Source organism: Gymnodraco acuticeps, unplaced genomic scaffold (assembly GCF_902827175.1).
Source record: "Gymnodraco acuticeps unplaced genomic scaffold, fGymAcu1.1, whole genome shotgun sequence".
NCBI lineage: Eukaryota > Metazoa > Chordata > Actinopteri > Perciformes > Bathydraconidae > Gymnodraco > Gymnodraco acuticeps.
The window spans coordinates 61034-86582 of NW_022991654.1; the positions used below are offsets into that span (position 1 = coordinate 61034).

Consider the following 25549-nt stretch of genomic DNA (forward strand, 5'->3'; position numbering starts at 1 on the left):
GTGATCTAATTGGTTACATGGCTTTGAACATGTGCATTCTGGGTGCAGGGGCTTGATAATTGAGTGTGGTATTTCAGTGGCAGTGTTTTGCAAACAACACACAGGCTGTCGGTTTTGAATAACGTGTCAAATGTAAATAAGAGTGTGTAATTATTTGGTCAATCCAGTGTCCAGCTTGTCGCTGTCTGACAACGTCATGTTTGTTGTGATATACCTACAAGATTTACCTGTGACAAATGTCAGCGATGTAAACAGAAATGTCGACCTACTTTCACCTGCACTCAGCAGCAAGCGGGAGAAATGTTTCAAGTTGTACTTGTGAAGTTACGTCTACAATTAGGAGGGTGAGTAATTAAGCTTTTATTTCTGTAACGTTAAACTTATTGTTTTTCTTCAACAAGTTTGACTACATTGAAAGACAGAGGAGGGACAGTATGTGCATTCTTAATGAACATACTTTGTATTTTAGTGTCAGGGTGTTATGCTACAGGTCCATGAGGACAGGCCCCATAGTGAGGTCAGGATGAAGTGTTACTGTCTTAGTTACCGTCTGGCTCAACATGTTCCTGGGGATTTGGCTCATTTCAGACAGGTTAGACACATCCAATAGTAAAACATTAACTTTAATATAACTAGCACAAGGGTACTAGCTACTCCCCAGAAATGGACTGACTGGTCTGTGTGTGCTGCACAGAGGTCACAGTTGTGTTTTGTTCCTGTTCTGTTGTTAAAGAGTCATTTTTCTTCGTTCATAGTATCAAAGTAAATCAATTCATATCAGTATGTATAAGAAGTTGTAAGTATAGAAAACATTTAGGAAAAAATATATGACTTATTTACTCCTTAAAATAGCACAATGTTATTAAACCAAAATGTTACCCTAAAAGAAATAATACAAAGCAAACTGAATACGTATTTATTTTGTTTCTCTTCTTACAGGTGGGGCTGAAAGACTCGACCCCCATTGAGCTGGAGCATCATGGCTGCAGGTGTGACGTGTGTTACTCTCCTGCTCCAGTCACATGACTCCCAGTGGGTCCCCAGTACTCAGCTGTACAGAGCAGAGCAGCAGTGGTACAAACCAAGAACTATGGCAAGTCTGAGAATAATGTCATTGTAATTCAAATACTAAAACTACACACGGGATAGTTCTGGTCTTTTGAAGTGGGGTAGTGTGTGGTATATATCCATAATCAGTGTACTACCTGCAGTAGTCGTGTGGAGAAACATACAGGAGCCCCGGCACAGCAGAGCCATGTACTGCTGAGGACGTGGGCAAAAGCAACATGTCTTTTCTCCACCAAAAAAGCTATATCAGTTTAAGTGTACATTATTTAATGCTAAAAATAGCGATTTTTTTCAGGTGGGCCTTCATTTTTGGGTGGATAAAATAGGTTTTGCTGCTGTGTTTTTAGAAAAATGTGATTATTTGTGGCCTATTACAGCTTTGTGCAATTACCAAGACACAAACTGGTACTTTTGGCACAATTATTAAACTCAAGTTGCCTTTCATCTATTGAACAGATATGGGTTAGCCCTACTAACCCTGCACCCAGAATGCACATGTGAAAATGATATCACTTAGAAACCTGAGCTTGAACACTTTGTTGTGCACAACAATGGAGGCCAATATTGGAGAGAGAGTTAGAGGAAGAGGTAAATGCAATATACTGTATGTTGTCTTCAGTACCATACAGTAACTATGTTCATGTCATCTTCACTCTTAGTAAAGTCATTGTGTCTGATACGGTTATGAGTATTGAGAATAAACCTATTTGTGTGTTTCCACATTGCATGTGTTCATTCATAGTCCATATTTACAGCGTGCTACAAATGAAAATGCCTAAAACTTTGACTTGAATGTCTTGTTTATTAATCAACTAATGGACAGTGTTTCAATTCAGTTCATGTAAGCCTTACACACACATTCCTCTTTTGAGCGTCTAGTGATTATGGCCTGCATGTCTTTCTGTTCTAATTCAGCTGTCAGCTTCTTAGCAGTTTAGACAAACATCAAATTCATAATGTAGAGACTACTTGGACAAAATAATGCTTAACAACTGTTCCATTACTGTGTGAACTGTATGATATATTGTTCTCCCGCTTGCTGCTGGGTGCAGGTGAAAGTAGGGCGACAGTTCTGTTCACATCGCTGACATTTGTCACAGGTAAATCTTGCAGGTATGCAACAAACATGACGTTGTCACACAGCGACAAGATGGACACTGGATTTGTCAACACAGTACAAACCGGAAGTCAAGGAATACAATTATGCACAGAGCTTGCATACTTGTATTAATCTCTATAAACGCATATCTGCATGTGAATGCAGAAATAAACGTATCCTCGTCAGCATGGGTGCCGGAAGCAGGGGGGCCAAGGGTCGTCAGACTTCTGGGTCTTTTACAGCATTGCCATTATAGCCTCGTGTCTTTTATTTTGAAATATGTTCTTTAACTTCCGGTCAAGCGGACTGCTTTTCTTCATTCTTCAATACAAAACGGAACATTGAATGAAGTTGTTATCAAAAACCAAAATCAGACCGTTTTTATCTTGTTATCCGTTTTTGATTCAGACAACATCAACAGGAAACGACTTTGGTTTCACGTTTTTTCATTTAAAACGAAAAAAGGCTGGTATTTTCATTGTTCTCATTTTTTGGTTCAAACGAAAAATCAAACTAACAAAACGTACACTTACCTTTGTTTAATTAGGTTTTCTCGTTATCGGTCTTTTTATTCAGACAACAACAACGGAAAAACGGCTTTGGTTTCCCGTTTTTTCGTTTTAAATAAAAAACGGAAAAAGGCTGGTATTTCCGTTGTTTGGCTTTTGTTTAAAACGAAAAATCAAACTGACAAAAAGTACACGGACCATTATGAGACTGTTCTGAGCCCATACATTTAAAACAAGGCCTGCTCCATCATACTACACACACTGACAGTTGTCACACATTCATGGGATTGTGTTGTTTACACACCACACAAGCATCTGCAATATCTATCTGTTATATCATAAATATACTCTATTGCAACAATGATGTTTTCTTATACTTTTCCACAATATATTGAAATGGGTTCTATGATTATAATAAGATTTTTCGAAAACACACTGACTGTTACCTCCCGTAGCCTACCAGTTATTGTTGTTCTTATCCGATCTGTGTGTGTGTAGAAACTCAAACTGCCATTGTTCTTGTTATTAATAGTGTTTTCTGACAAATTGCTGTTGTTGTTTTTGACTCTGTTTACAGTTTACTGGAAGACTCTGGAGGCATCTGGTTATAACTGAATAAAGATTTGTTGGTAGCTGTTTGGTATCCACTGTCACTGTGTCTTCTCTCTTCTCTGCTGAGTTCAAAGAGCGCTTTGCTCCTTAACATTATGCGAAACAATTCTCTCAAAAGTAAAAAAAGTGCATATGCAATATTACTTTTAAAGTACAATATCAGATTTCTTGTGATTTACCTTTTGTCTGTTCATTTAAAATAATATAATTTAAGTATTGTCTCAATGTAGTTCTGGATGAAAAGGGAGATATTTCCCAATATTTAACAAATATTGAACTCGAAGATAATGATAATGGGTAAATTGTCATTGGCTTAGTTTGTTTCCTGTTTTACTTTTTCCTCTCGTTATATGTCAGGTCTTGTTTTACTTCCTGCCTTTTGACCTTTCTACCGCCTTTGTGATTGCGTGCCCCGCCCTGATGAGTTTCAGCTCACCTGCCCCACTCACCCTCCTGTCCCAGTATATTTAGCAGGTGTGTTTCCTCTGTTTCATTTTGTGGTCAAAAGTGTTCCTCTTCATCTTTCGAGCCAGCTGTAACTATTTTTGCCTTTATCTGAGGGTAGTACATACATTATTATTTTCCTTATTCCTTCCTGTTGCCTTTGCATGTGGGTCCACCTGCCTCCATAACCAGGATATGAGGTATTTTATAATTGTTTACTTGACAGATTAAATATTACTTGTTTAATAAGGACATACTTCAGCAACCCACTGGACAACCAGTAATTTACTGTTTTTGTAAGCCACTCTAAATAAGACATTTTCCCTACTCACTTTTCTTTTACAACACGCTGATATAAGTCGTTAAAACCCCTGAATGTTTCTTAATTAACGTGTTAATGACTTATTGAGCAACAACCAAAGGTGAAGTTTATCAAATATCTACTAAATATAATATTGAGCAGTTATTATGACTGAGTCAGTACAGCAGCAGGGAGTCAATCTGGTGTGGTTTTGGATGGAGAAAGATAAAGGCATCTGGGGTTGTCTTTGTTCTTGGCTGCCCTCTTGTGTTCAAATGTGGCTCTGCAGCTGTAGAGGTTTGTTTTGTCCTCAAAGGCATACAGTCACATGTTTGGACCTTCTGTGAATTAATTCTGATGTGTTTCCTGATAGTAGACACACTGATTTGTTAAAAAGAATGTCACATCCTTCAAAAAGCAGTGGCATGTTGCATTTGAGGAACTTCCCATGCATGTGAATAAATCCCCATTTCACCTTTATTGTTACAAAGACTCAGAACAAGGTTTCTTCAGAGGTATTTTTTAATTAGAGTGCATGTTTTCACTCCATGGTTCCAATTAAAGAACAAACAAATCGTGTGTGTCACTGTTTGCATGACTAAATGCAAATAAAACCCTCATGCCTAAGATACAAGGCTGTAACTAAATCTCTCAGGGAACCAGGTCATGGCTAGAACGTGATGTTACATGAGGATAGGAGATACTGTACTGTTAAAAATCCATGACTGTCAACTCAGAATAGCAAACACATTTTTGTGATGGTTGGCGAAAACAAGATCTTAACAGCAGAAAGCCCGTATTTGGCGTTTTCCTGGGACACTGATCTAGTTTCTTATGCCAACTGCTACACTAATGATTAAATGGGAGAGTTGATTCACATTCATGTTTTGCGATTGAACACCAGCAGGGGAAGATTTGTACCAGGCTGGTCCTGCCCATCGTAACAGGAGAAGTGTTAGAAATGTTTGTGTCCTCAATCTGTATATCAGAGGAAACCTTGGCTTACCTTCATCAAAAGCCTTGTGCATATTAAAAAACTATTTTGAGTGTAACTATTTAGTGAAATAGATTATAATATTTAATCATCTAAAGCAGCATGAGATTTAAAGCCAACTCAAGAAAAGTGTTATGTGATTAAGGCTACTGCTGATATAACCATATTGAAACACTTAGAAAAGGTGTTTTGGTCTGTTTGAAAGCAGCTTTTTTTTTTTTAATACTGTTTTTAATCCTGTATAGTTTTAATGAACCAAAGGATTGGAGAAATTAAGACATAGTGATGGTGCAAGAACTAAAAGTTAAGGGATCCCCAAAAGGGAATGAATGACTTAGTAAAAGATTTTATGACATTCCTCCAATCATTAAGATATTTCAGTGTTGGACTAACCAAACAGCCTGCTACCATTTATAGAGCCATTCTGCTACCATGGCTAAAATAACAATGTCAAACTTGAACACTAAGGGAAATTTAGTTCAATACTTCTATAAAAGTAAACACTAAAACTGCCACGGGAGTCTCTGCCTTGCTTATCGACAGAAAGGGGAGAGACTAGGTGTTGCCTCCCAGGCAGAAACAATGGACTAGTGTTTAAATATTGACTCTGGCTCTGAAAGAGACACATTTATTTCACTCTCACCTTGGGTCAAGGCTGAACCTCGACTGTGTTTGCTCTGCTGCTGTTTTCCTGTAACTATATGAGCGTGGAGCCCATTTTCTGACTGACTCTTAACAATGGAAAAAGGAAAGGTTTTTATTCTGAAGTGTGTTTTGAAATACCAGCTTTGTAGTTGGTGGCTGCAGTTGTGACACACAGTATTGTTGGCTCAGTACTGTGGGGTAAAGTATACAAAAGGTACCTATATGACACTAGTGTTAGACTAATTTAGGACTGTGCGTTGTCCTAATTTTAACAAAGAAAACGGAAATGATCTAGGCCCCAAAATGGTAACCCATGGTAAACCAAAAACAGCCACAAAATGGAGTTAGACAAAACAAGTGCTTATAATAATGTATTTTTTGGTATAAATCTTTCTCTTGTCAATGTTGTAATATTTCTATATTTGTTTTGTTTTGTTACACTCAAAAACATGTTAAACAGTGTTAATTTGACAAAGAAAAACAAACATGTTTGGCATCTGAGTGTTGCTGGTAAGACAAAGGCAGATAAATAGGGAGAAAAGGAGAGGTCCTACAGCAGGGAGTATTTCTCCCACAGCGAGCCAGAGTAGACTCAAATACGTCTGGTCGACACGAGAACCCATGCCTGCACCCATCCCATGCTTTCAGTTTCCACACAAGATAACAAGAGAGCGCACGTGTCAAACAAAGAGACCAGACAATTAGATCACAGGCTGTGGTAAGTCACTTGTTTCCAATAAAAGGGAGACTGGCACACAAAGGGTTTAGGGGGCGAGTGTTGGCGGTCCAGGGGTGATGGGGTCAAGTGAGGAGGGGCGGCTGGGAGGTCAGGCAGGTCTCAGTTCATTGGAGTCTCCTGGGGGGGCGAGCCTTCAGGCACACCGGACAAAGTCTCATTGGAGGGGCCCGCCTGTTCGCCTTGGCTACTGGAGGAGGCTGGGGGACTGATCGTAGCCTGAGGAAGAAAGACAAGGAAGAATTATTCAGTAACTCAAAGTAATACATACATACAAACAAATTAAATTCTTTAAAACACAAGGTTCACTAAGCAGCCTTATCTGGGGGCTAAGATTTAAATACATCGATTTAAATAAAAATAATAACATCATCCTTTTACAATCATGTAGTTTAATAGACTGAGGTATTCTGCTGCCAGTGTCATTTGGGGGTCTAAAACAGTAGCTTAAAGTGGCTAACGCTAGCTAAATATTGCTGTATAAGTGTTTCAGTTTGCTGGATTCCACTTTGGGATTATTAGATAAAGCTATTCATAGATTTACTACATACTAATTGAAATGGTTATGTTTTCAGTTAATATACAAAGCATCTGACCATGTCTATAAGAATTCATTAAGCTGCTAAAAGGCAACACACATTTCCACACAAATATAATGAAACTAAATGAGTGAAATGTCCTGTTTACACTCCCGTGAAATACTATAAGTCCTTATAGTCATTAGTTCAGCTGCCAACGTTTTGTAAGGCGTGTCTGAAAAAAAGAAAATGTCACCTTCAAAGTCTCCACTTTCTCCTCAAAGGACTTTAAGGTTGGTGCTGCATTCCTGTCAAATAAAACACAAAAAAACACAAAATCTACAGTATTTGAATAAATCTGAGATGCTTATATACTCAATCAATACAATTTCAGCAAAATATGAACAAGTCACCTCTTCAGAAGGAAGAAGGAGCAGGATAACACACCTTTAGAGGTCATGTCATCTGATACTCAATACAGACAATGTAGGATTTTAAAGTGACCCATTTCTGCTTTATTCTGTTCTCCAGAAAGATGCCAAGAGGTGTTGATTTCCATGAAAACACAACCATGAGAGTCAAGAATGAACAGGATGGGAGGAGCTAACAGTCAACATAAATATCGATTTGTAGCATTCGAAATGTTGTTTCATACAACTTTAATAAATCTAGGCAGACCTTAGAGGGAGAGCTGCAGAAACATGATGGATGCTAATGTTCTGTGATATTTTTGAGGTCAGAATGGTTTGCATGATTGCATTACTTTGTTTTTATCTTGTATAGTGCTGAAATGAATTATACATTAGCCTATCAATAGTCAATCAGCTACTATATGGATAACTGAGTAGGTTCAGTTTTTATAACCTCTCAAATATCAACATGTTTAGTCTTCTTTGACAGAAAACTAAATGTATTTGTTGGTCAGACAAAACAAACTATTTGAAGACAGCCCTTAAATAGTTTGAAATACATTTTATAGACTAAATTCATTATTTAATCAATTGCTCAGGTAATAATCCGTAAATTAATTGAATATGAAAAGGATGTACACTCTAATCTGACACATTTAGACCTACACTTCATCAAATTCACTCATATCTGGAATTTTGAGTTCAACATTTAGTCAGAAAGGAATATATAGTACCCTGGACCGAGCGTCTTCCTGAATGCGGACGTCTAAACAAGCAGCTAACGGATGCTGCCTTATCTCCATATTTTTGCAAGGCTGCTGTCAACTGGACGAAAGAGGTCTGTCAAGCTAAGATTATAAAAGCTGCAGCTAGATAGCTCATGGTAGATATTAGCATTGGTCGTCTTTGACAAACTCAACTTACATACTTAGGACCTTGTTATAAAATGGAAATACTGATCCAAAGCACACAGTGCAGCCTTTTCCTGGATCATATTTAATTCAACAGTTATAGTTCAGAGGGCTCCACTGTGTGCCTGTCACATCAACACAAACTTCCTCTTACCTCATGACAGGCATACTAGCCGAGTGTTGCAATGAGCGCATACTATCCGACAGCATAATGGAGAAGAAAGGGGACGTTAGTCTTGCATGTTCAAACACAACAGAACATTCATCTTCTATATGTTCAATCAGTGAGTATTCTAAGTGCATTAATCCTATAAATCCTGCTTTATCCCATTAAGATTGATTGTGTATTAACACAGTGGGTGTGTGCTAATCCTGCGTATTACGGGGGGATATCTTGTCGACAAACACACACACACTCTCCCTTACACACTCACACATCCCCCCTCTTTGACCCCTGTCAGGTCGATCCTCACTACCCACCCCCCAAAACGGTCTCTGTGTGGAGGCTCATCCGTGAGACTGCATTTCTCCGCACACTGCTGCTTTGAGGGGCTAATAATCTTATTTGCAGCTTAGTAATCCCCAGAGAAGGAGGATGACAGGGGAGAAAACGGATTAGGATTGGGGGGTGAAGGCTATATCTGGAGCTCTATCTCCAATGGAGCAATCTGTTGCTGTTTTTTTAAGCCTTGTTTTACCAGAAAATATCATGTTTATTGGTAGATATTGAAGAAGGTAGTTTGAAAGTAGGATTTAAGGACAGAAAGTGTATCTATTTAATCTATCCCCATACATTGGCTATGTACTGTATGCACAAACACACCTAATAACCTCTACATTTATACGTAGATATGACTATTTCAGGCTAGTCGGTCGAATTTGATTGATGACATTTTTTTATCCTTTCAAGAAAGAGAAAGGATAAAAAAAAATCTTAATAATGAAATGTTTCCACACAAATCATAATGTTTTGCAAATTATTTGGCGGCCCACTTGCAATGCACAGGTTGGGAACCGCTGGACTATAGGAAAGCAACTAAAGAAGACATTAGTATATTAAGGCTGATTCTAACAGTCCATATAACCAGCACTTTGAAGGGCGATTCATCAAAGATACTGCTGTCCCTCAGAGATATGGTGCTTTACACATTTTATTCCCTTTTATATTCTCACTGAAGTCTCCCGTCTGACTCACCTGACATCCTCCAGCTTCCGGGTGATGGCTGAGCCCATGTTGGAGAACGCCGCCGTGGCCTTCAGACCCGCCTGGGACAGAGTTTCAGAGGTCCTCTTATAGCTGAGAGAGAGGAGAGAATGGGAAGCAAAACGAGAAGATATGAAAGTGATTAGAAGAGACACAGAGATCAAAGACTGAAAAGAAGCGTCAAGATGTGAACTAAACCTCAATGTCTTCTTCATTTAACAAGGCTGAAAGCATCACAATGCTCCCCGTTTCCTCATTTAAAACCCATCAAACGGTTTCACATGTGCTACAGGCAGCTTGTCAAAAGCACTGACATCCTTTTTGTTATTGTTCAGAGGAGAAAGAGCCTCCTCTCAACAGCGCTGACGGATTAAAACCATGTATTCAAGGCATGCAGTGCGGAAATGTATAAAACATGATCAAAGAAGATGTATATGATGAAGAAATGCTGTATAATAGAGCTGTGTGTCATGAGGTCAGAGGACAAGCTACTACCAGAGCTATCTCATGAGAGATGTTATTGCCTATAATCTAAAAGGGAAGATGTGAAATGTATCTAGTGAAATATAGTGTGCTGTAAGGTCAGACGGCAGCATGCTGTGGTGGGTGGGCACTCACACGATGGAGGTGGTGACATCCTGCCAGGTTTTGGTGAAGTTCTGTTTCAGCTCGTTGAGAGGTGTGATGCCCAGCTGCCTCTTAATGTCCGCCAGCTGCTTCTCCTTAGCTGCCAGCACCTGGGACAGAGTCTGGATCTCATCTTCAACCTACACACACACACACACACACACACACACACACACACACACACACACACACACACACACACACACACACACACACACACACACACACACACACACACACACACACACACACACACACACACACACACACACACACACACACACACACACACACACACAAACAAAAGCTGCCATTATAATTGCTATCAGATCCCCCGCACGGAACCATGTGTCCTAAACACACACACACGCTTTTTTGAAGTTTAGATGTCCATGGTATGTTTAACCTTGACTATATTCGTTTAACCAAATAAAGAGAGTGAAGGTGAAATATTATCAACTGTTTATTTCCAAATAGAGACAATATGTTGAGATAAATAAGTAACTATTGGGATACACAATTAAAATTAAAACAAGATTTACATGAATTCAGCTTCCTCAATTTGTAAATATTCTGCTTTTTCATGTTTAACATTGTAGATTATTTGATTTGGAATGTTAGTCTAATAAAACATGACATTGTAAAATGTCAACTTGGTTACTGGGATTTGTTTTTTTTCTGACATTTCATGGATCAAATAATTGATTGATTGGCCAGGAAGCATCAAGTTAGTTTGTTTCCCAGTAAGTTGAAGCTGCTCAAAATGTGGCAGCTCTTTAAAAAAATAAAGGCACATACAGCTCAGGTTCTTTGATTTAAGAGAGTTTAACTTATGTACTCCATTTTTTCCGTCCTGTTGAATCACAGCAAACAAGATGCCACCATTACAAAAGAGCTGCTGGAAATACTGGCTGTCATGGGAATTACACATCAATCATCTGAAGCAAGGTAAGTGGCTTGAGCCACTCCAGGGAACTGAAATAAGCATCTTGTTGTTATGGAAAGCTGTGGTGAACATAATGGAGCCTGCTTTTAAAACTCCTCTCCACTATCTGGATCGGGTCCAACACCTGATCTTGACTCCGTGAACCAAGACTTCTGTAATCCCCGATCCCTCCTGACCTTGGCCAACTCTTCTTGTAGCTCCTGCTGCTCCTCTTCTGTCATGCCTGGGGGAGGAGGAGAGGGGCTGACAGACGTCACTGCATCTTCTCCCACCTCAGGGACTGAGACTGGATGTAGCTGGGAACCTGGAGGTCAAATAAGAAAATATTAGATCCATCCGTATTACTCTCTCTGGCGAGTCATGTCTGCTTTGAAGCTGATGTTGGTTGTCAAACCCTGCTCAGCTGACATGCTGTTCCCCTGGAGGACGAGGAGGAGGAAATAAGCTTAAGGAAAGTAAAGGATGCTAAAGTTGCTGTTTGATGATGGGTGGTATCAAAGAGGGAACAGGTTTCATTTCTACCGTACAGCCACACCTCCCCCCTCTCACAGTCATATGTTCACTCCTCACACATACAGTATACAGTGAACACTCATCCTTGATGTAGATGCCCAGTAGGGGCCGCTTTGCATCAATAATACAAAGACTTTTCTAGATGGAGCCATCCTGGGCTCAGACAGCGGGAGAGAGCAGGTGAGGATATAATGGGTCAGAGATGAGCGGGGAATACACACACACAGGGTTCGAGTTATGTGGGAGCCAATGGGAGCTGAGCTCCCAAGGACGCAGTGAAATCATACATCTGTGGGGGTCGCTAATACATTACCAACAACCATTATTTTGATCACAAATAATGCATGTGTCAATGTATTATTTACGTTAACGATATAGGCTAAAAGAAAAACATGTTTTCCAAAAGAACTACGCATCCCTTGAATGACAATATGCCTGCACTGCACTTCCAAGCTGCTCAATACATTATTGCGCAATCTATGCCTGTGAGCGTGCTGCGCGAGCCGAGATGATGTGTGTGTGCGTAGTTGAACCTTTTCATATTTAAGTTTGTAACAAGTAGGGCTGTGTGTGTGTGTGTGTGTGTGGGTGTGTTTGAGTGTGTGTGTGCATGTGCGTGCGTGCGCGCGCATTAGTTAAAAAAAAAAACCATAGAGCTCAGTTTATAACTCGAACCCTGCACACACATGCCTCTGGAGTCCATTTCTTCTTATCTGCTCTTTCTTTATCATTTTAAATATTCACTGTTAAAGTAAAAATGTAGAAATAAAGTCAGAAATAGGAAAGTATATGAATAAAGGGGAAACCCTGGAGTTGAATAAATCATTGTGGGGGGAATTAGAAAAAAGGAACTGCTAGAGAAAAGAACTAGGACTCTACTGTGCTATTACCAGATGCAGTACAGCCTGATGTACGGCCAAAAGACTTGAAAGTACATTTCATTAAACCCTTGACCTTGTAAATGTAATTTAACTTTTGAAACCACAAGTAACATGATACTAGCAAGAACATTTGGATTGTTCCTTTGAATACCGTAGGGCGCTAAATAACATTGTTTCATTTGCCTACAAAAACATATTTTTCTGCATTTGTCTGGTCATTTTAGTTGGTTAATCATCATTTTTTGTAATTAGCTGTATGCTTGTTCACTTTCTTGCCAAGAGTTAGAAAGAAGATTGATAACACTCTCGTGTATGTCTGTAAAATATGTTAGGCTACCAGCCAGCCGATGGTTAGCAAAGGTTAGCAATACGAGTGGAAATGGGTTAAGGCAGTGGTTCTCAAAGTTTTTCTGTCAGGCCCCCCCTTTGGAGAAAAAGTCGGGCCCCCCCCAACACAAATAGTCAGGCTCAGTGGCGGCGCCAGAGATTTATTTTGGGGGTGCTGTGGGGTAGCTTGACGTTTCATAGAGGGTGCTCAAACATTTAGGGTTTCCCATTAATGTACCGGGCGCTACAGTGGAATTTTCTACTGCAACACTCCCCGCGCAAATACACAGTGTGACAGTTACAATGAAGGCTCGAGGCATATAGGTGTAAGCAGGGGTAAAGTGCTATTTTTATAGGTGGTGTGTGGACCTCACATAGGGGGGGGGCACCCCCGGGAAGATTTATTTTTAAATATTGAAGTTAAATGCATCAATCTGGTGCACTTTGAGAGAAAAATGAAGAGATCTATGGATACCTCTCTCTTCACCCATATGAAACAGAACTGTAAACATATTTACTTTTTCTTTATGGATATTTTACAAATCACCCTTTTAAACTTTATTCTTTTTTTACTGTCATAGTATTTCATACCTGTTTTTCATTTATTCTCTTATTTTTTTATATCTATAATGATCATATAAACGTGTGCCTCGGAAATAATTGTTTACATTAATGGTGACCAAAACGTTTGAGACCCACTGAGATAACTTAGACTAAAGTTAACTTTCTAAACACTCAGAGTCCTGTAGTTCACTGAGTCTCTCAGTCTGACAGGAAAGGACTCTCCTCCACCTTGTTGTTGAAAAAACTACTTATATCCGTTAGCGTAGCTCACTAGCACCAGAAGCTAACAACTACGATCTCCGGTACCGGTGCTCTCTCTCTCTCTCTCGCTCGCTCACGCACACAAAATGGCTCGTTCCACACAAACACAGAGCCGAGCTTTAATGAAACACAGAGACCCAGACGTAATAGTAATGTATCATATTATTTTCGAATCAATAATTTTTTTTATTATGATTTTTTGTTGTTGTTGTAATAACTATTTTTCCTCCTGGTCTCTCGCACCCCCCATGTCATGCCTCTGCGCCCCCCACTTTGGGAACCACTGGGTTAAGGTAACAACATCTTCATACAAGGAGACGTATAAGATAAACAGCAGTAACAAAATATTAGGATGTAAAGCAGTTTTTCACAGCCCTCCATGATTACAAATGTCAGTGTGCTCTATCCATCCTATGATCCTTCACTGTTTATTACTTTTTTCCCCCCTTAACAAAACCCTATATAATCTTCTCCAATCCTCCATCTCACTCCTCATTGGAAACACCCTTTCTCCATTTGATATCACTCCTCAAAACACCCAGTTCTATAACTGAGACAGAAATACCAGAAGCTAAATGATATTTCCACAAAGAATACAGAGACATTTCCTCACAGCAAACAGGATCTTAGGACTGGGCTGTGCCATTACTCGCTCCAACATTAATTAATACCGTGGGAATACGAAGTGATGATTAAATATGTCTCAAGTGAAAACATTTACAAGTTAAAACATGCATGGGACCTGACTACAAATCAGTAAATCGTTTACAGAGGAAATAGAGATGGGCATTACTGTTTAATTAACAGAGGGATGAAAACCCCCAACCCACCCCCCGCTGTTCCTCTGAAGCATCACACATCATCTGCCCTCAAACCCTCATATCTCTTTCTCATGTCTTACATTTGCCCTCTCCTCCCATCACTGATGATACAGCAGAGGCTTTACACACACACCTAATGAACAGACGCACATTCAGTGACTCAATTATGTCATTCACTTTCCATCTGTCCTCTTTTACTTAAAAAACAAAAACAGTTTTATCGGTGTACACCTTTCTGAATACCTCCAATTTACAATGTTGAAATATATTTCTTCAGGCAGCAATGCAAGATCTGTATGTGCGAGTGTGGAGGTAGCTGAGCAGCAAATGTACGCCGTGTAGGTTTGAGATCAATTAATGGAAAACAGTCTGACCTGTTGATCCAACAAAAGGGTGTACCCCAAGGATCAACTCTGGGCCCACTTCTGTTCTCTATTTACATAAATGATTTATCTTCTTGTCTCATTAATTGTTGTACTCACCTTTATGCTGATGACACTGTCATATATACATCCAAATCAGATTTTTCACAAATTCAGATCTCTCTCCAATCGGAATTTAATATCTTACAGGACTGGCTATCACACAATAAACTACTGCTTAACAAAACAAAATCTTATACCATGGTCTTTGGTACCAGGCAGAAGCTCAAATCCAAACCTAATGTAGTAATAACATGTAAGGATGGCACTTCTCTGCATAAAGTTGATAGCTTTAAATATCTTGGTGTATGGCTAGACTCTGAACTTTCATTTAAACTACATATAAAGCATGTAATACAAAAAGTCAATTACGGAATCAGTGTTTTACACCGCTCTCGCAATTGTTTTACGCTCAGTGTCCGAAAGAGAATTGCTTCTCAACTTATTCTTCCGATTATGGACTATTGTGATGTTGTCTACCAAAATGCACATAAATCAGATCTTGCTCCACTCAACATAGCCTACAACAGACTATGCAGATTTGTTCTTGGTTGTCCTTTTCGTACACATCACTGCACAATGTATAACCAACTTAAATGGCCTTCTTTAAATGTAAGAAGACACATGCATTGGCTTCAGCTGATATTTAAATGCATTTATCTTAACTATCCCCCTTATTTAAAGCAGTATTTTGTACCCTACTCACCAATTCATCAAGTTAGACATTCTGTTCAGATGTATTTCTCTGTCCCCTCTGCAAAAAAATTGATTGGCAGAAGAGCGTTCATGTTTAAAGCCCCAACTGACTGGAATATTTTACCTGCTGCTATTAGATCTCTTGCATCATTGGGTATATTTAAACATGCATTGTTATCTCACTTTCAACTGGTCTGTACTTGTTATAACTGATATTGATGAAACTGATTTGCTTGACTGTCTCAAATTGTAATGATTGCGTGCATTGCTTGAATTTCACTTAACAGACTGTATGTGGTTTGTCTTGTGTGTCATGTTTTGCATTTTGTCTTTTTGTTTATGTATGTCTGTAAGTTTTTGCTATTGTCGGGACCCCCTTGAAAACGACATGGTGCATCTCAAGGGGTTTATCCCAATCAATAACATTTCTATATCAAAGCAGACACACGATGAGATAGGAAGAGGGTAACAACTAATGAGAAATAAACTTAAAGCTATAAAGCTGTCTGAACGAAAGATTTGACAAACTGTCAGCACATGCAAGTTACAAGCTCTTGGGTCTATTCATAATTAGTAGTTTGTAATTGTGACTTTTGACACTAATAAGCAGCTTTAAGAAATGTGGAATGGTTTGCCCTCGATTCCATGCTGTATTTCTGATCATTAAAGTGGTCTATAATACAGTCTATTCAAATAATGTATGAATAGATTGAGTTAAGAAAGTCAAATCAAAAATATAAACATGATCCGATTTCCTCCATATTACCTCCATACTCAATTACAAAGACACAAACATCTATTTGACTGATTGAGTCGGCAAAGACACTTCAAACGAAATTATACATCCTATTTGTTATAATAAACAATAATAAGTCATTTTTAAATCAAATGAAAGAAACAGTACAAGGTGTCGAGACAGTCTTGGTGCATTAGAAGAGTTGTGTAATGAAATAATCAGATCTATACAACAACAACAAATAGAAATAAGTTCAAATCATTTATAATAAAACAGTCTGGAAGTCTTAAAACTAAACGAGATAAACGGTAATTGGAAGAAACCAAAAATATCACACACACAGCTTTTCTGTTCCCCAAAATTCTTCGTAACCAATTAACCAAACCAGTGTTTGTCCAGCAAACACACACACACATACATATAAAGTCCTCACATCCTCCGCCCGCCGGCCTCTCCATCTCCTTGTGATTACCTCTGGTCCTGACTGCTGGCGAGCTGGGCGGCGTGTCGCTGTAGGCCGGCGAGAGGTACAGGTAGCTGGCGTTCACTCCTTGTTCAAAGTCAAAGGGCGAGTGGTACTCCTCCAGGGGCTCCATGTTTACAGCCTGGAGGGTTTGTTGGTCGGAGTGACTTCCACCTCCCTACCGTCACCCCCACCACTACCACAGCACAGCCAGCAGAGTGCTGATTGCCTGCATGTGATCCCGGCGCGTGCTCACTCCCTGTTTACAGCGTTCTGCACTCTTGTGGTGTGTGTGTGAGGGAACGCAATATCCAAGTGTGTGAAATGGTGTTTATTGGCTTTCAGGTGGTGAGAGCACAGTGAAGCTGGATTTCCATTCTGCAGCAGGCCGAGGCGTAGTGAACTCCCTGCTCCTTTCTTGCTGTTAATAAGTTACCTGTATCTTCAAGCAGCTGTTAAACACACACACTCTCTCCATACACACCCTGCCTCTGCACCGTAATCCCAAAGGTCAATGCTCAATCCATCCTTCAAACATCCTTTTGCACAATCAGCGTCGTTTTTAGATGTTAGCCACTGTTAGCAGAGCTGCAGAGATATTGCATTACACTCCGGGTTTCAATAACTCTCAGGTCTCTCTGTCGATTCCCTCCCTCACTCACTTTCTGTCAACAAGCCTGTCATCCAAGGAGGGAATACAAGAGGTCCCATTTGTGTGGGCTGGTCACATGATGTGTGGTGGGCATTAGATGAAAAGTGTAATCTGCAGTGTCCCAGATTACGGCAAAGCGCTAATCCGGGGTGGCCGGTCCGGCTTGGAGCAGCAGTAATGCTAGTCAGTGCTAATGGAGGGGAGAGCATGCCAGAGGCTACACTTGGTATTGTGTGTACGCTACTTGAAGAAAAGTGCTCTATGTGGACTAAAGAGAACATGTGGCTTTATATGTGTGTAAATATTAGGTCAGCAACTATGATTTTCATTTTTAAAAAGTGTTCAAAATACTGTAGCTCATAATTATTTCACTAATTGTTAAACCAACTCGATTCAATCAACCTCTATTATAATTTAACTGCCATTATTTCTTACTCAAACAACACAGGTTATAACCAGCAAACCACATAATACATTAAATCACATTTCCCACCATGCAAAATCTGAGAGTGCCATGTCATACTTATATGTGTCATACTTATAGGAGAGATAGCTGTGAAAGGAATTCATGCTGCACGAAGATAGGAAATGTGCACAAATAGGTCATGTCTCGTTGCATTTAAAGACATTCAGGGTGTGTCAAAAGCCAGCAATTATGTGCACACCTGCTCGTACCAAAGGCTGCAGAGGAGTGGAAAAGCAGCCTGGTGGCATTCCAGCACCAACTTTATGACAAAGGATGTATATATCAAGACTGTATTGCAGCTCGAGGTTAAGAGGGAGATAAAGACATTCTGAGCACAACAGTACCCTGAGGGTGATAGTGTAGTGAAGCTGTGTGGAGTTTCTAGTAGAAAGCATGATTTAATAAAAAAATATATGTTTTTTCTGTACTTTCCAGAACATTTGGGTCATGCAAGGCTAACTAATGTAACTGTGCTGTGCCCTGATCTGCAGTCAGGCTTCATTGCGTCCATTCAGCAAGGTCAGCCCAGGAAGTGACATGCAGTCTCTCAAAGCAAACGATCAAGTATCAGCATGCACGCATGCACTCAAATAGGCCCGCACCAAGGACAGTGAATATTCCCCAGCATCGTTCCTCTCTTCTTGTTTCTCAGATGGTCTCACACTGACATGTACAACAAAACCAAGAGAGCACCCTAACCCATAGGCCCTCTTTTCACAACAAAATATGTTTACACATCTTAATGCAATATTCAGAAAGAAAATATAACAGCAGCAACATTAGTTTTTTTTTGTGTAATACCTATCATTTTTAGAAATTAAGCTTTATTATAATTTCCATACACTCAAGGTAATCAATCAGGATTGGTGCTAGTTTTTATTTATTTTTAATGGCTTTTTTTGTGTTTTTCTAAACAATGTTTTTAATTGTAAATACAAGTTTTATATCACAATAAATACTTAAATCAATACTTAACATTCATTCCAAACTTCAGCCCTGCTTAACAGTGCTTACACTGGAATCATGTGACATTGTTAAAAAGAAACATTTCTGGTAAATTTGCTTTAAAACAATCTTTGAAGTTAGATCCAACTTTAGCAAGTTCTTGGAACGGATTCTTTAATATATTTGATTTATAAACCAAATAAGACAATAGCATCAAAAACAACACCCATCCACACGGACTGTAACCAGGCACAAACAGCCATTTTCAATTGGTTAATGAAGCACCGCATGAGATCCATTACCTCACTATTCATGGCATACACTGTCACATGATTGGCCTAAAACAAGAATCATGAGACATGGCTGACTGAGGATCCAGGGAGAGAGCCCACAAAGTTCACATGACATGTGCATCATGGGAAAAAACATTAAGGGGGGAGAAAGAGTAGCTAAACCACAGAGGGAACACAAACACTGACCTGTACAGTAAATGGAAGATGGTTTAACACTGGCACTACGTCAACAAGCTAAGCTAAGCTAGCCGGCTGCTAGCTTTAATTTCATATTGACTCTCCTCTTATAAATCTTGGCAAGAAAGTTAGCAAGCTTATTTCTACAAATGTTAAAGTTTTGCTAAAAACAAGGTTATCATAAAGTACTAACGGCCCCTACACACGGCGGCGTGCGTTGAAGCTTGCCGGCGGGCATGTCTGACGCTCGACCAACAACCAGTCACATGAATCTCCCGCCCCGGACACACAAGCAGCGGTTTGATTGGCTAGAGCTTGTACTGGCATATGATTCGATTGGCTGACGCTTCCGTCGAAGCTTCAAAAGTAGAACATTGCTCTACTTTTGAAACGAGCTACGCGAGCAAAGCTACCCTTTGCTCCCACAATGCAGTTCGGCGAAGCGTGACGTCAGCCCATTCAAAGTGAATGGGCAGAAGCGTTGAAGCGTCTGACATATTGAAATCCAACATATTTAAGAAAAAAACTTGGTATAAGCGTTATTCTTATACCATGTGCATAGTCCCTTAATCATGTTCTGGGGCCTCATTTATAAAGGGATATACGCTCAAAAAATGGCGTACGCCAGTTTCTACGCAATGTTTGCGATTTATAAAATACTAACTTGACGTGAAAATGTGCGGTCCTCCACGCAAACTCTAACCCATGCGTACGCACTAAGCACAAAAACGCCGCACAGGCTGCAGTGGAGACGCTGCAGCTGATCGACAGCTGGGACACAATCCACCAAATACAAAAAAATAATTCAGATCCAGTCGTCATGACTCTACTCCGGAGGGATTCCCCGATCATTTCTTACAGTTTCTCATCAACGGGGTGTCTCCTGTCCCCAAACACACTGCCTGAGGAAGGCTATGTGTATTTATTTGGTCATTAACCTTTTTCGGACCACTTATTTATTTATTTTGGTGATGATCCGACCTCCATGCTTCTACTCTGGTTCAAACTGCATCCACCAAACAATGTGATTTATCTCGACCTCCCCAAAATAACCAAAATCTGACACGGTGTGAGATGCTTTTGTAGCTGTTCTGTCGTCATTTCCTGCGATCTTCTTCATAAAGTCAGTCAGAATTAATGAATGAATGGGCGTTTCTTTGACTATTTATAGGCAAATATGGGCATTACGTGAAGCCCGCAAAAGCGTAGAAAGTGCCGTACGCACTTTCCTCGCCGGTACGCAATGTTTTGTGAATCGGAAAATGTCGGAACATTTCTTTAACTATTTTTTGGATTTCTACTACGTAAGCAACCTTCCCACGTGAATCCTACGCACGGCATTATAAATGAGGCCCCAGGTCACTTTCCAAAGCTATTTAAAAAAGGAAATAAAAAAGGTAGATTCTAGCCAATTATGGTTTACTTGATTAGAGATTTCAACTGCCAAAAATATTCCCTTAAAAACAACCGAGTTAAGAAGTAAAAGCAGAACAGAAGCCCTGGAAACTGGTGGTTTACAGACAACATTACAGAGATTTGTATTTTTAGGTCTTGTTTAAAAATGTCAAGTCCTCACTGAATGGAAAAATGTTTTAAAAATGGGACCAAATGACAAATGAAATCTTCTGTTAAGGTATAAGGTTGTTAATGTATAATCTACACCCACTGTGCTCCATTTGACAGTGAGGGCCAAAGTTTCTCTCGACAGTGTCATGTTGGAAGATACTGCGTCTGATGCCAGAGCTACCAGACAGGTGAGACCTCTGCTCGGCCAAATCTCACAGGTTAATGAAACATTCTCCATAACAAAAAAGTGAAATGATAAGGAATGTAATGGCTACTGCATTATATGAGTGAACCATTACTATAGTTTTCTCTTCAAGTTGTGTAACAAATACTATTTAAGACTGCATTGTATTGCATGAAACGATTAACACAAATATGATGTGTAGCCCACTGGTTATAAAGAGTTATCTTTGCCTCAACTTGTCTTGCAATAGCTGTGATGTTCATAACTCTCTCAGTAGTAAGCTAGGCATAGTGCTGACGTTTTAAAGGGTGGTTATAAATAGCTCATAGAACATAGGGAACATTTTAATCATACACCTCATTCAGCTCAACTTTCATTCAAAGAACTATCATCTCAAAGATCAAAGTTTTTAAACAGACAAGGGGATTTCCCTTTAATCTTTGAGAGGAAATGTAAAGATCTGCTGACAAATTGTAGCTTTTCTGGTTAGGCTAAGAGCCGAGTAGTGTGTTTTAGTTCAATGATGACTCACAATGGAACAAATACAAAATAAAGATAGCTGCCGAGTTGTCTTTGATCTATAATGCTGACATGAACAGCATTTATTTAATGAACATTATTGTATTACAGCTATGATGTTTCAACATGTTCCATCGTGTAAAAATGCAAAAGCACTTTTCAGAATGTTTAAAAAATGTCTAAAAACAGGACAGAGGACAAACATCCATTTGACTAACTTGATTCTCAAGATATCTAGGAAAATATGATTTTCTTCTAGCGAAACGCATCGCTAACACAAACAAGTCAGCTGTAGGCCGACATGGTTGGAGGAATCTTATCCATGACACAGACTTCCTCACAACTGAAAGCATCCAGTTGTGCCTTACTGAAATCTAATAAGGCAAAAATGTTGGCCACTGCACATGATCAATCTCATAAGACTACTAATTTTGAAAAACAAGATAGATTGGTAAGCCTGACTGTCTGCCTTTTGGACATCTCATTTGAGAAAAGAGCAAATGCTTCTATCAAGGAGCCAGGAAATGCCAGGCACATGCTACAGCCAGGATCCTACAGATCATGACTTTCTAGAAACAAGCTAGAAAATAGTGAGATATTCTGGTGAGATTTAAGGGAATAAAAGCTTGACGGGAATTTCAAGGACACTGGCATAAAGTCCTCAGAATTAACATAGTTGATATATTATAAGGTATTCTGTATAAGAAAAAACACAGTAATTATACAGACATCACCAATGACAAAAAAAATCAATGCCGTTATCGAACAAATATCCCATTGCAAATACGCTATTCCTTAAGACAATCTCAAATTCAACTGCTACAACTTAAGCAGAGAAATTCCAACACAAGCTAAAAAAAAGGAACTATATGATCTGAGGTTACGACTAGAAAATCCATTCAATTGCAGGGAAAATAAAGAGGTGACACCGTCAGAGGAGAGCAGACGCATGACAGAGCGAGTCAGACAAACTCAGTATCCGCACTGACCTCCTTTCTTCCTAAACCTAGCTCCTTTTCGTCCTTATCAGCTGTTGTTATGTGCCACTTGAAATACTGACAAATGTTTGGGAGAAGAACCCCTTAACACCGTTTGTAATACACTGAATTAACAAAAACAGATAAAAAAAACAAGATCTGTAATGCATTCAAGTGCCTTTTTTTTTACTGGTAACTGAGCAGGTTGAATTTCTCTCAGGGGACAGTTTCAAGGAAAAACATTAACAAGGACGCAGGTGCAGATGTTGCCAGGCCAGCTACCATAGAGACCTGCATAAATGTGTTACAATACAGTGAACTTCACGTCCTGCTCCTGTTGCCATGAGAGTAGGACTATAAAAAGCAGAACTTAATCAGTTCCAATGATTATATTGAAAAGGAATACAATGACAAAAAGGAAGGAGGAAAGTGTACTTCTGCTACATAAAAGACAGCCAAAACTGCCGCATATGCCAACTTTAAGAGAAACAAAAAGAAAAGATGCACACACACGGCGGAAAATAATGTAATGTGTTGAGGGACAACTTTGCACGCATAGGAAGAGCAGAGGAAACATACACTAACAAAGAGGAACCATGGTCACAAGACAAGCAGCCAAACAAGTACTCCTTATCCTGAACTGACTCAGAAACTATTTTATGAAAAATACATGGATGGAAACACCTCTAAGCCAAATAAAAAACATTATGAGCTACTTCAGGGAAATGGTAAAGTATGTCTGTTACTATGGTCACCACTAGCTCACGCACAGAGACTAACACATCTGATTAAGTCTGATATTAAAAAGCACCTCATCATCAACCAGTAGAAGGTAACATCCGTCAATATCTCAAATATGCTGAGCCTTTCCTTGGTGCTTACAATATTCTTCACCTTGGGGTAAAGAAAAAAAGACGAAATACAGCATGCAGACATCAGGAAATTACATTTCTCCAGGGGGTTGAATAATGTTTCTGCTGAAGGGAAATGAGGTCGAGACTATGCCTTGTTTACCTGGCACCCCCTTGGGATGAACAAATAGACCTCTGTCACTCCTCTCTTTCCACAATAACTACAAGGTCATGGTATGAGCAAAGGAAGTACAGGAGAAGAGGGATTATGATCAAATTAACTGAATCCTACCAAAGCTCTATTTGTTGAAAATGTCTAATTTCTTGAACTACAGTGTATCATATGCAAGTAGACAAACCTGGAGGATGGTACGTGTGCCAAGGTATAACAGAGCAGATGGCTGCCTAGCAGGGTTGGAAATGTCCCAGTAGGTGTTGGAGAGGAAAGGACGCAGGAATGCTCCAATGCAGTCACAGCATATCTGTGAATCATGCACTCCCCTCATTTTTTATTTTTTTATTAAAAATGCTTGGCAGTCCCACACGTGTGCTTAGGCCTGTTTGACCTCCCTAACAAGCCTCACAGCCTTCCAACATTGACTGACGGGAATATGCTACTTTCAAACAACTTTATGCAATCATTGCTTTTTTCAAAAAAGTTCGAAATTCTAGACAGTTTGGCTTGACTTGAACAGGTATAACCAAGGTGGGGAGATTTAGAGAACATAATCTTTCAAATGGGTGTAACCTACTTGTAAAAGTTTAAGATCTTACATGTGTTATCATTATCAACTCTAAGAACAATCTTCAACCGAATACTTTTGATTGTATCAAAACTACGCCCAATTCACCATTTAGTGTATATAAAAGTAGGCCCAAAAAGTATTTACCTTAATGGAAATAACAACTTTCTCGTTTATTTCACTGAAGTAACCTAAACAAATGCTGTGTAATATTCTACTTCCGTGATATCCCTGGTTACCGTTGTCCTTCTATTGATACAACATATTTATTTTTCTTCAATAAGTCCAAACATTGTTACGGAAATGCATTCGTATTTGAATTTGAAGTGAACAGTAGCATATGTTCTCAGCGCACCAACTGTAACTGCGCAAAGTTAGCTAGTTGCTAACTTTCATATAAGACACAAGTTTACCGAAACCTTTTTCAGATGACAACATAGTTACTGAGAGATATTTTAGCAAATGCATTACCTGTCTCTGCATCCTCCATTGTACGGCTGGGAGTGGTTTCTGGTAGTTTTGGAGTCCAGAGTGAGCAGGTTCTTCACTTAACGGCTGCAGACCTTCCTGCTCTCTCTCTCATGTTGCCAGGCAGCTCGCCGTGAGGGGTGGGGTTCCGTGTGACGTCATCACGCAGCAGTGTAAACAGAGGCGAGCACGTGGATCAAGGTTTACACCATCAACAACGCAGAGCTGTATGACAGCGACACGTCATTATTTCTTTATATACATATGTATTTTACTGTATTACTCAAACTTAAACGTGCATACCTGTCATACCTCAGTTCAATGTTTTTATATATGGAATGGTTATGGTTTTGAAGTACATTTGATCATATGCACAACAATTACATTTAATACAGGCAATGGATATCTAGTATTTCAGGCTCCCTCCAACAACACAGTTAAGATGTGTACAAATTGAACATCATACAAAAATAAAAAGTACATCTAAGATAGTTATAAAGTGCAAGTTACAATAACGTGCTTACATATAAACATATATATATTTTGTATTATCTCTTCGATTTACACACGGCATCTATTGCACGTCTGTCCGTCCTGGGAGAGGGATCCCTCCTCTGTTGCTCTCCCTGAGGTTTCTCCCATTTCCCCCCCTTAAACTGTGGGTTTTCTCTGGAAGTTTTTCCTTGTACGATGTGAGGGTCTAAGGATAGAGGGTGTCGTTTTTCTCATACTGATATTCTGAACAATCTGTGCTGTTGTATTTGCTGTAAAGTGTCTCTACTGTAGGCTATTTTTATGATATGTACAGCACTTTGGCTCGACCAAAAATCGTTTAGAAATGTGCTATATAAATAAAACTTGATTTGATTTGATTTGATATATACATTATAAAATAACGTTTTTTTTTTGTGGTAGATACTTTTTCAAATAAATATGTATCTAGCTTTTATGCATTTAAATTCATTCATTTTGTTGAATTACTGTTATTGGATAACATTTT

The 25549-nt window shown here is 39.3% G+C and overlaps 1 protein-coding gene across 3 annotated transcripts; it reads right to left on the minus strand.

Moving 5' to 3' along the window:
- Positions 1–4537: 4537 nt before the first annotated feature.
- Positions 4538–24687, minus strand: tpd52 (tumor protein D52). Of its 3 annotated transcripts, XM_034198563.1 has the most exons (7): positions 24553–24687; positions 11201–11328; positions 10070–10218; positions 9443–9544; positions 8402–8443; positions 7183–7234; positions 4538–6627 (listed from the first exon to the last, which is right to left on the minus strand). In XM_034198563.1, exons 1-7 carry the CDS (start codon positions 24569–24571, stop codon positions 6511–6513), a joined length of 609 nt encoding a protein of 202 aa, XP_034054454.1. In that variant the 5' UTR covers positions 24572–24687; the 3' UTR covers positions 4538–6510. The 3 variants fall into 3 exon arrangements, with proteins under 3 accessions (XP_034054454.1, XP_034054455.1, XP_034054456.1); XM_034198564.1 differs by lacking the exon at positions 4538–6627 and having other exon boundaries at positions 7223–7265; XM_034198565.1 differs by lacking the exons at positions 4538–6627; positions 7183–7234; positions 8402–8443 and having other exon boundaries at positions 9439–9544.
- Positions 24688–25549: the final 862 nt, after the last annotated feature.

What these genes read in the sequence shown, in the direction of transcription:
- tpd52 (XM_034198563.1), bottom strand. An exon ending in TACAAGAAGAGTTGGCCAAG is followed by an intron (nt 10,219 to 11,200) that starts GTCAGGAGGGAT and finishes GTGTGTGTGTAG; the next exon opens with GTTGAAGATGAGATCCAGAC. An exon ending in CGGAAGCTGGAGGATGTCAG is followed by an intron (nt 8,444 to 9,442) that starts GTGAGTCAGACG and finishes GCTGTCGGATAG; the next exon opens with TATGCGCTCATTGCAACACT.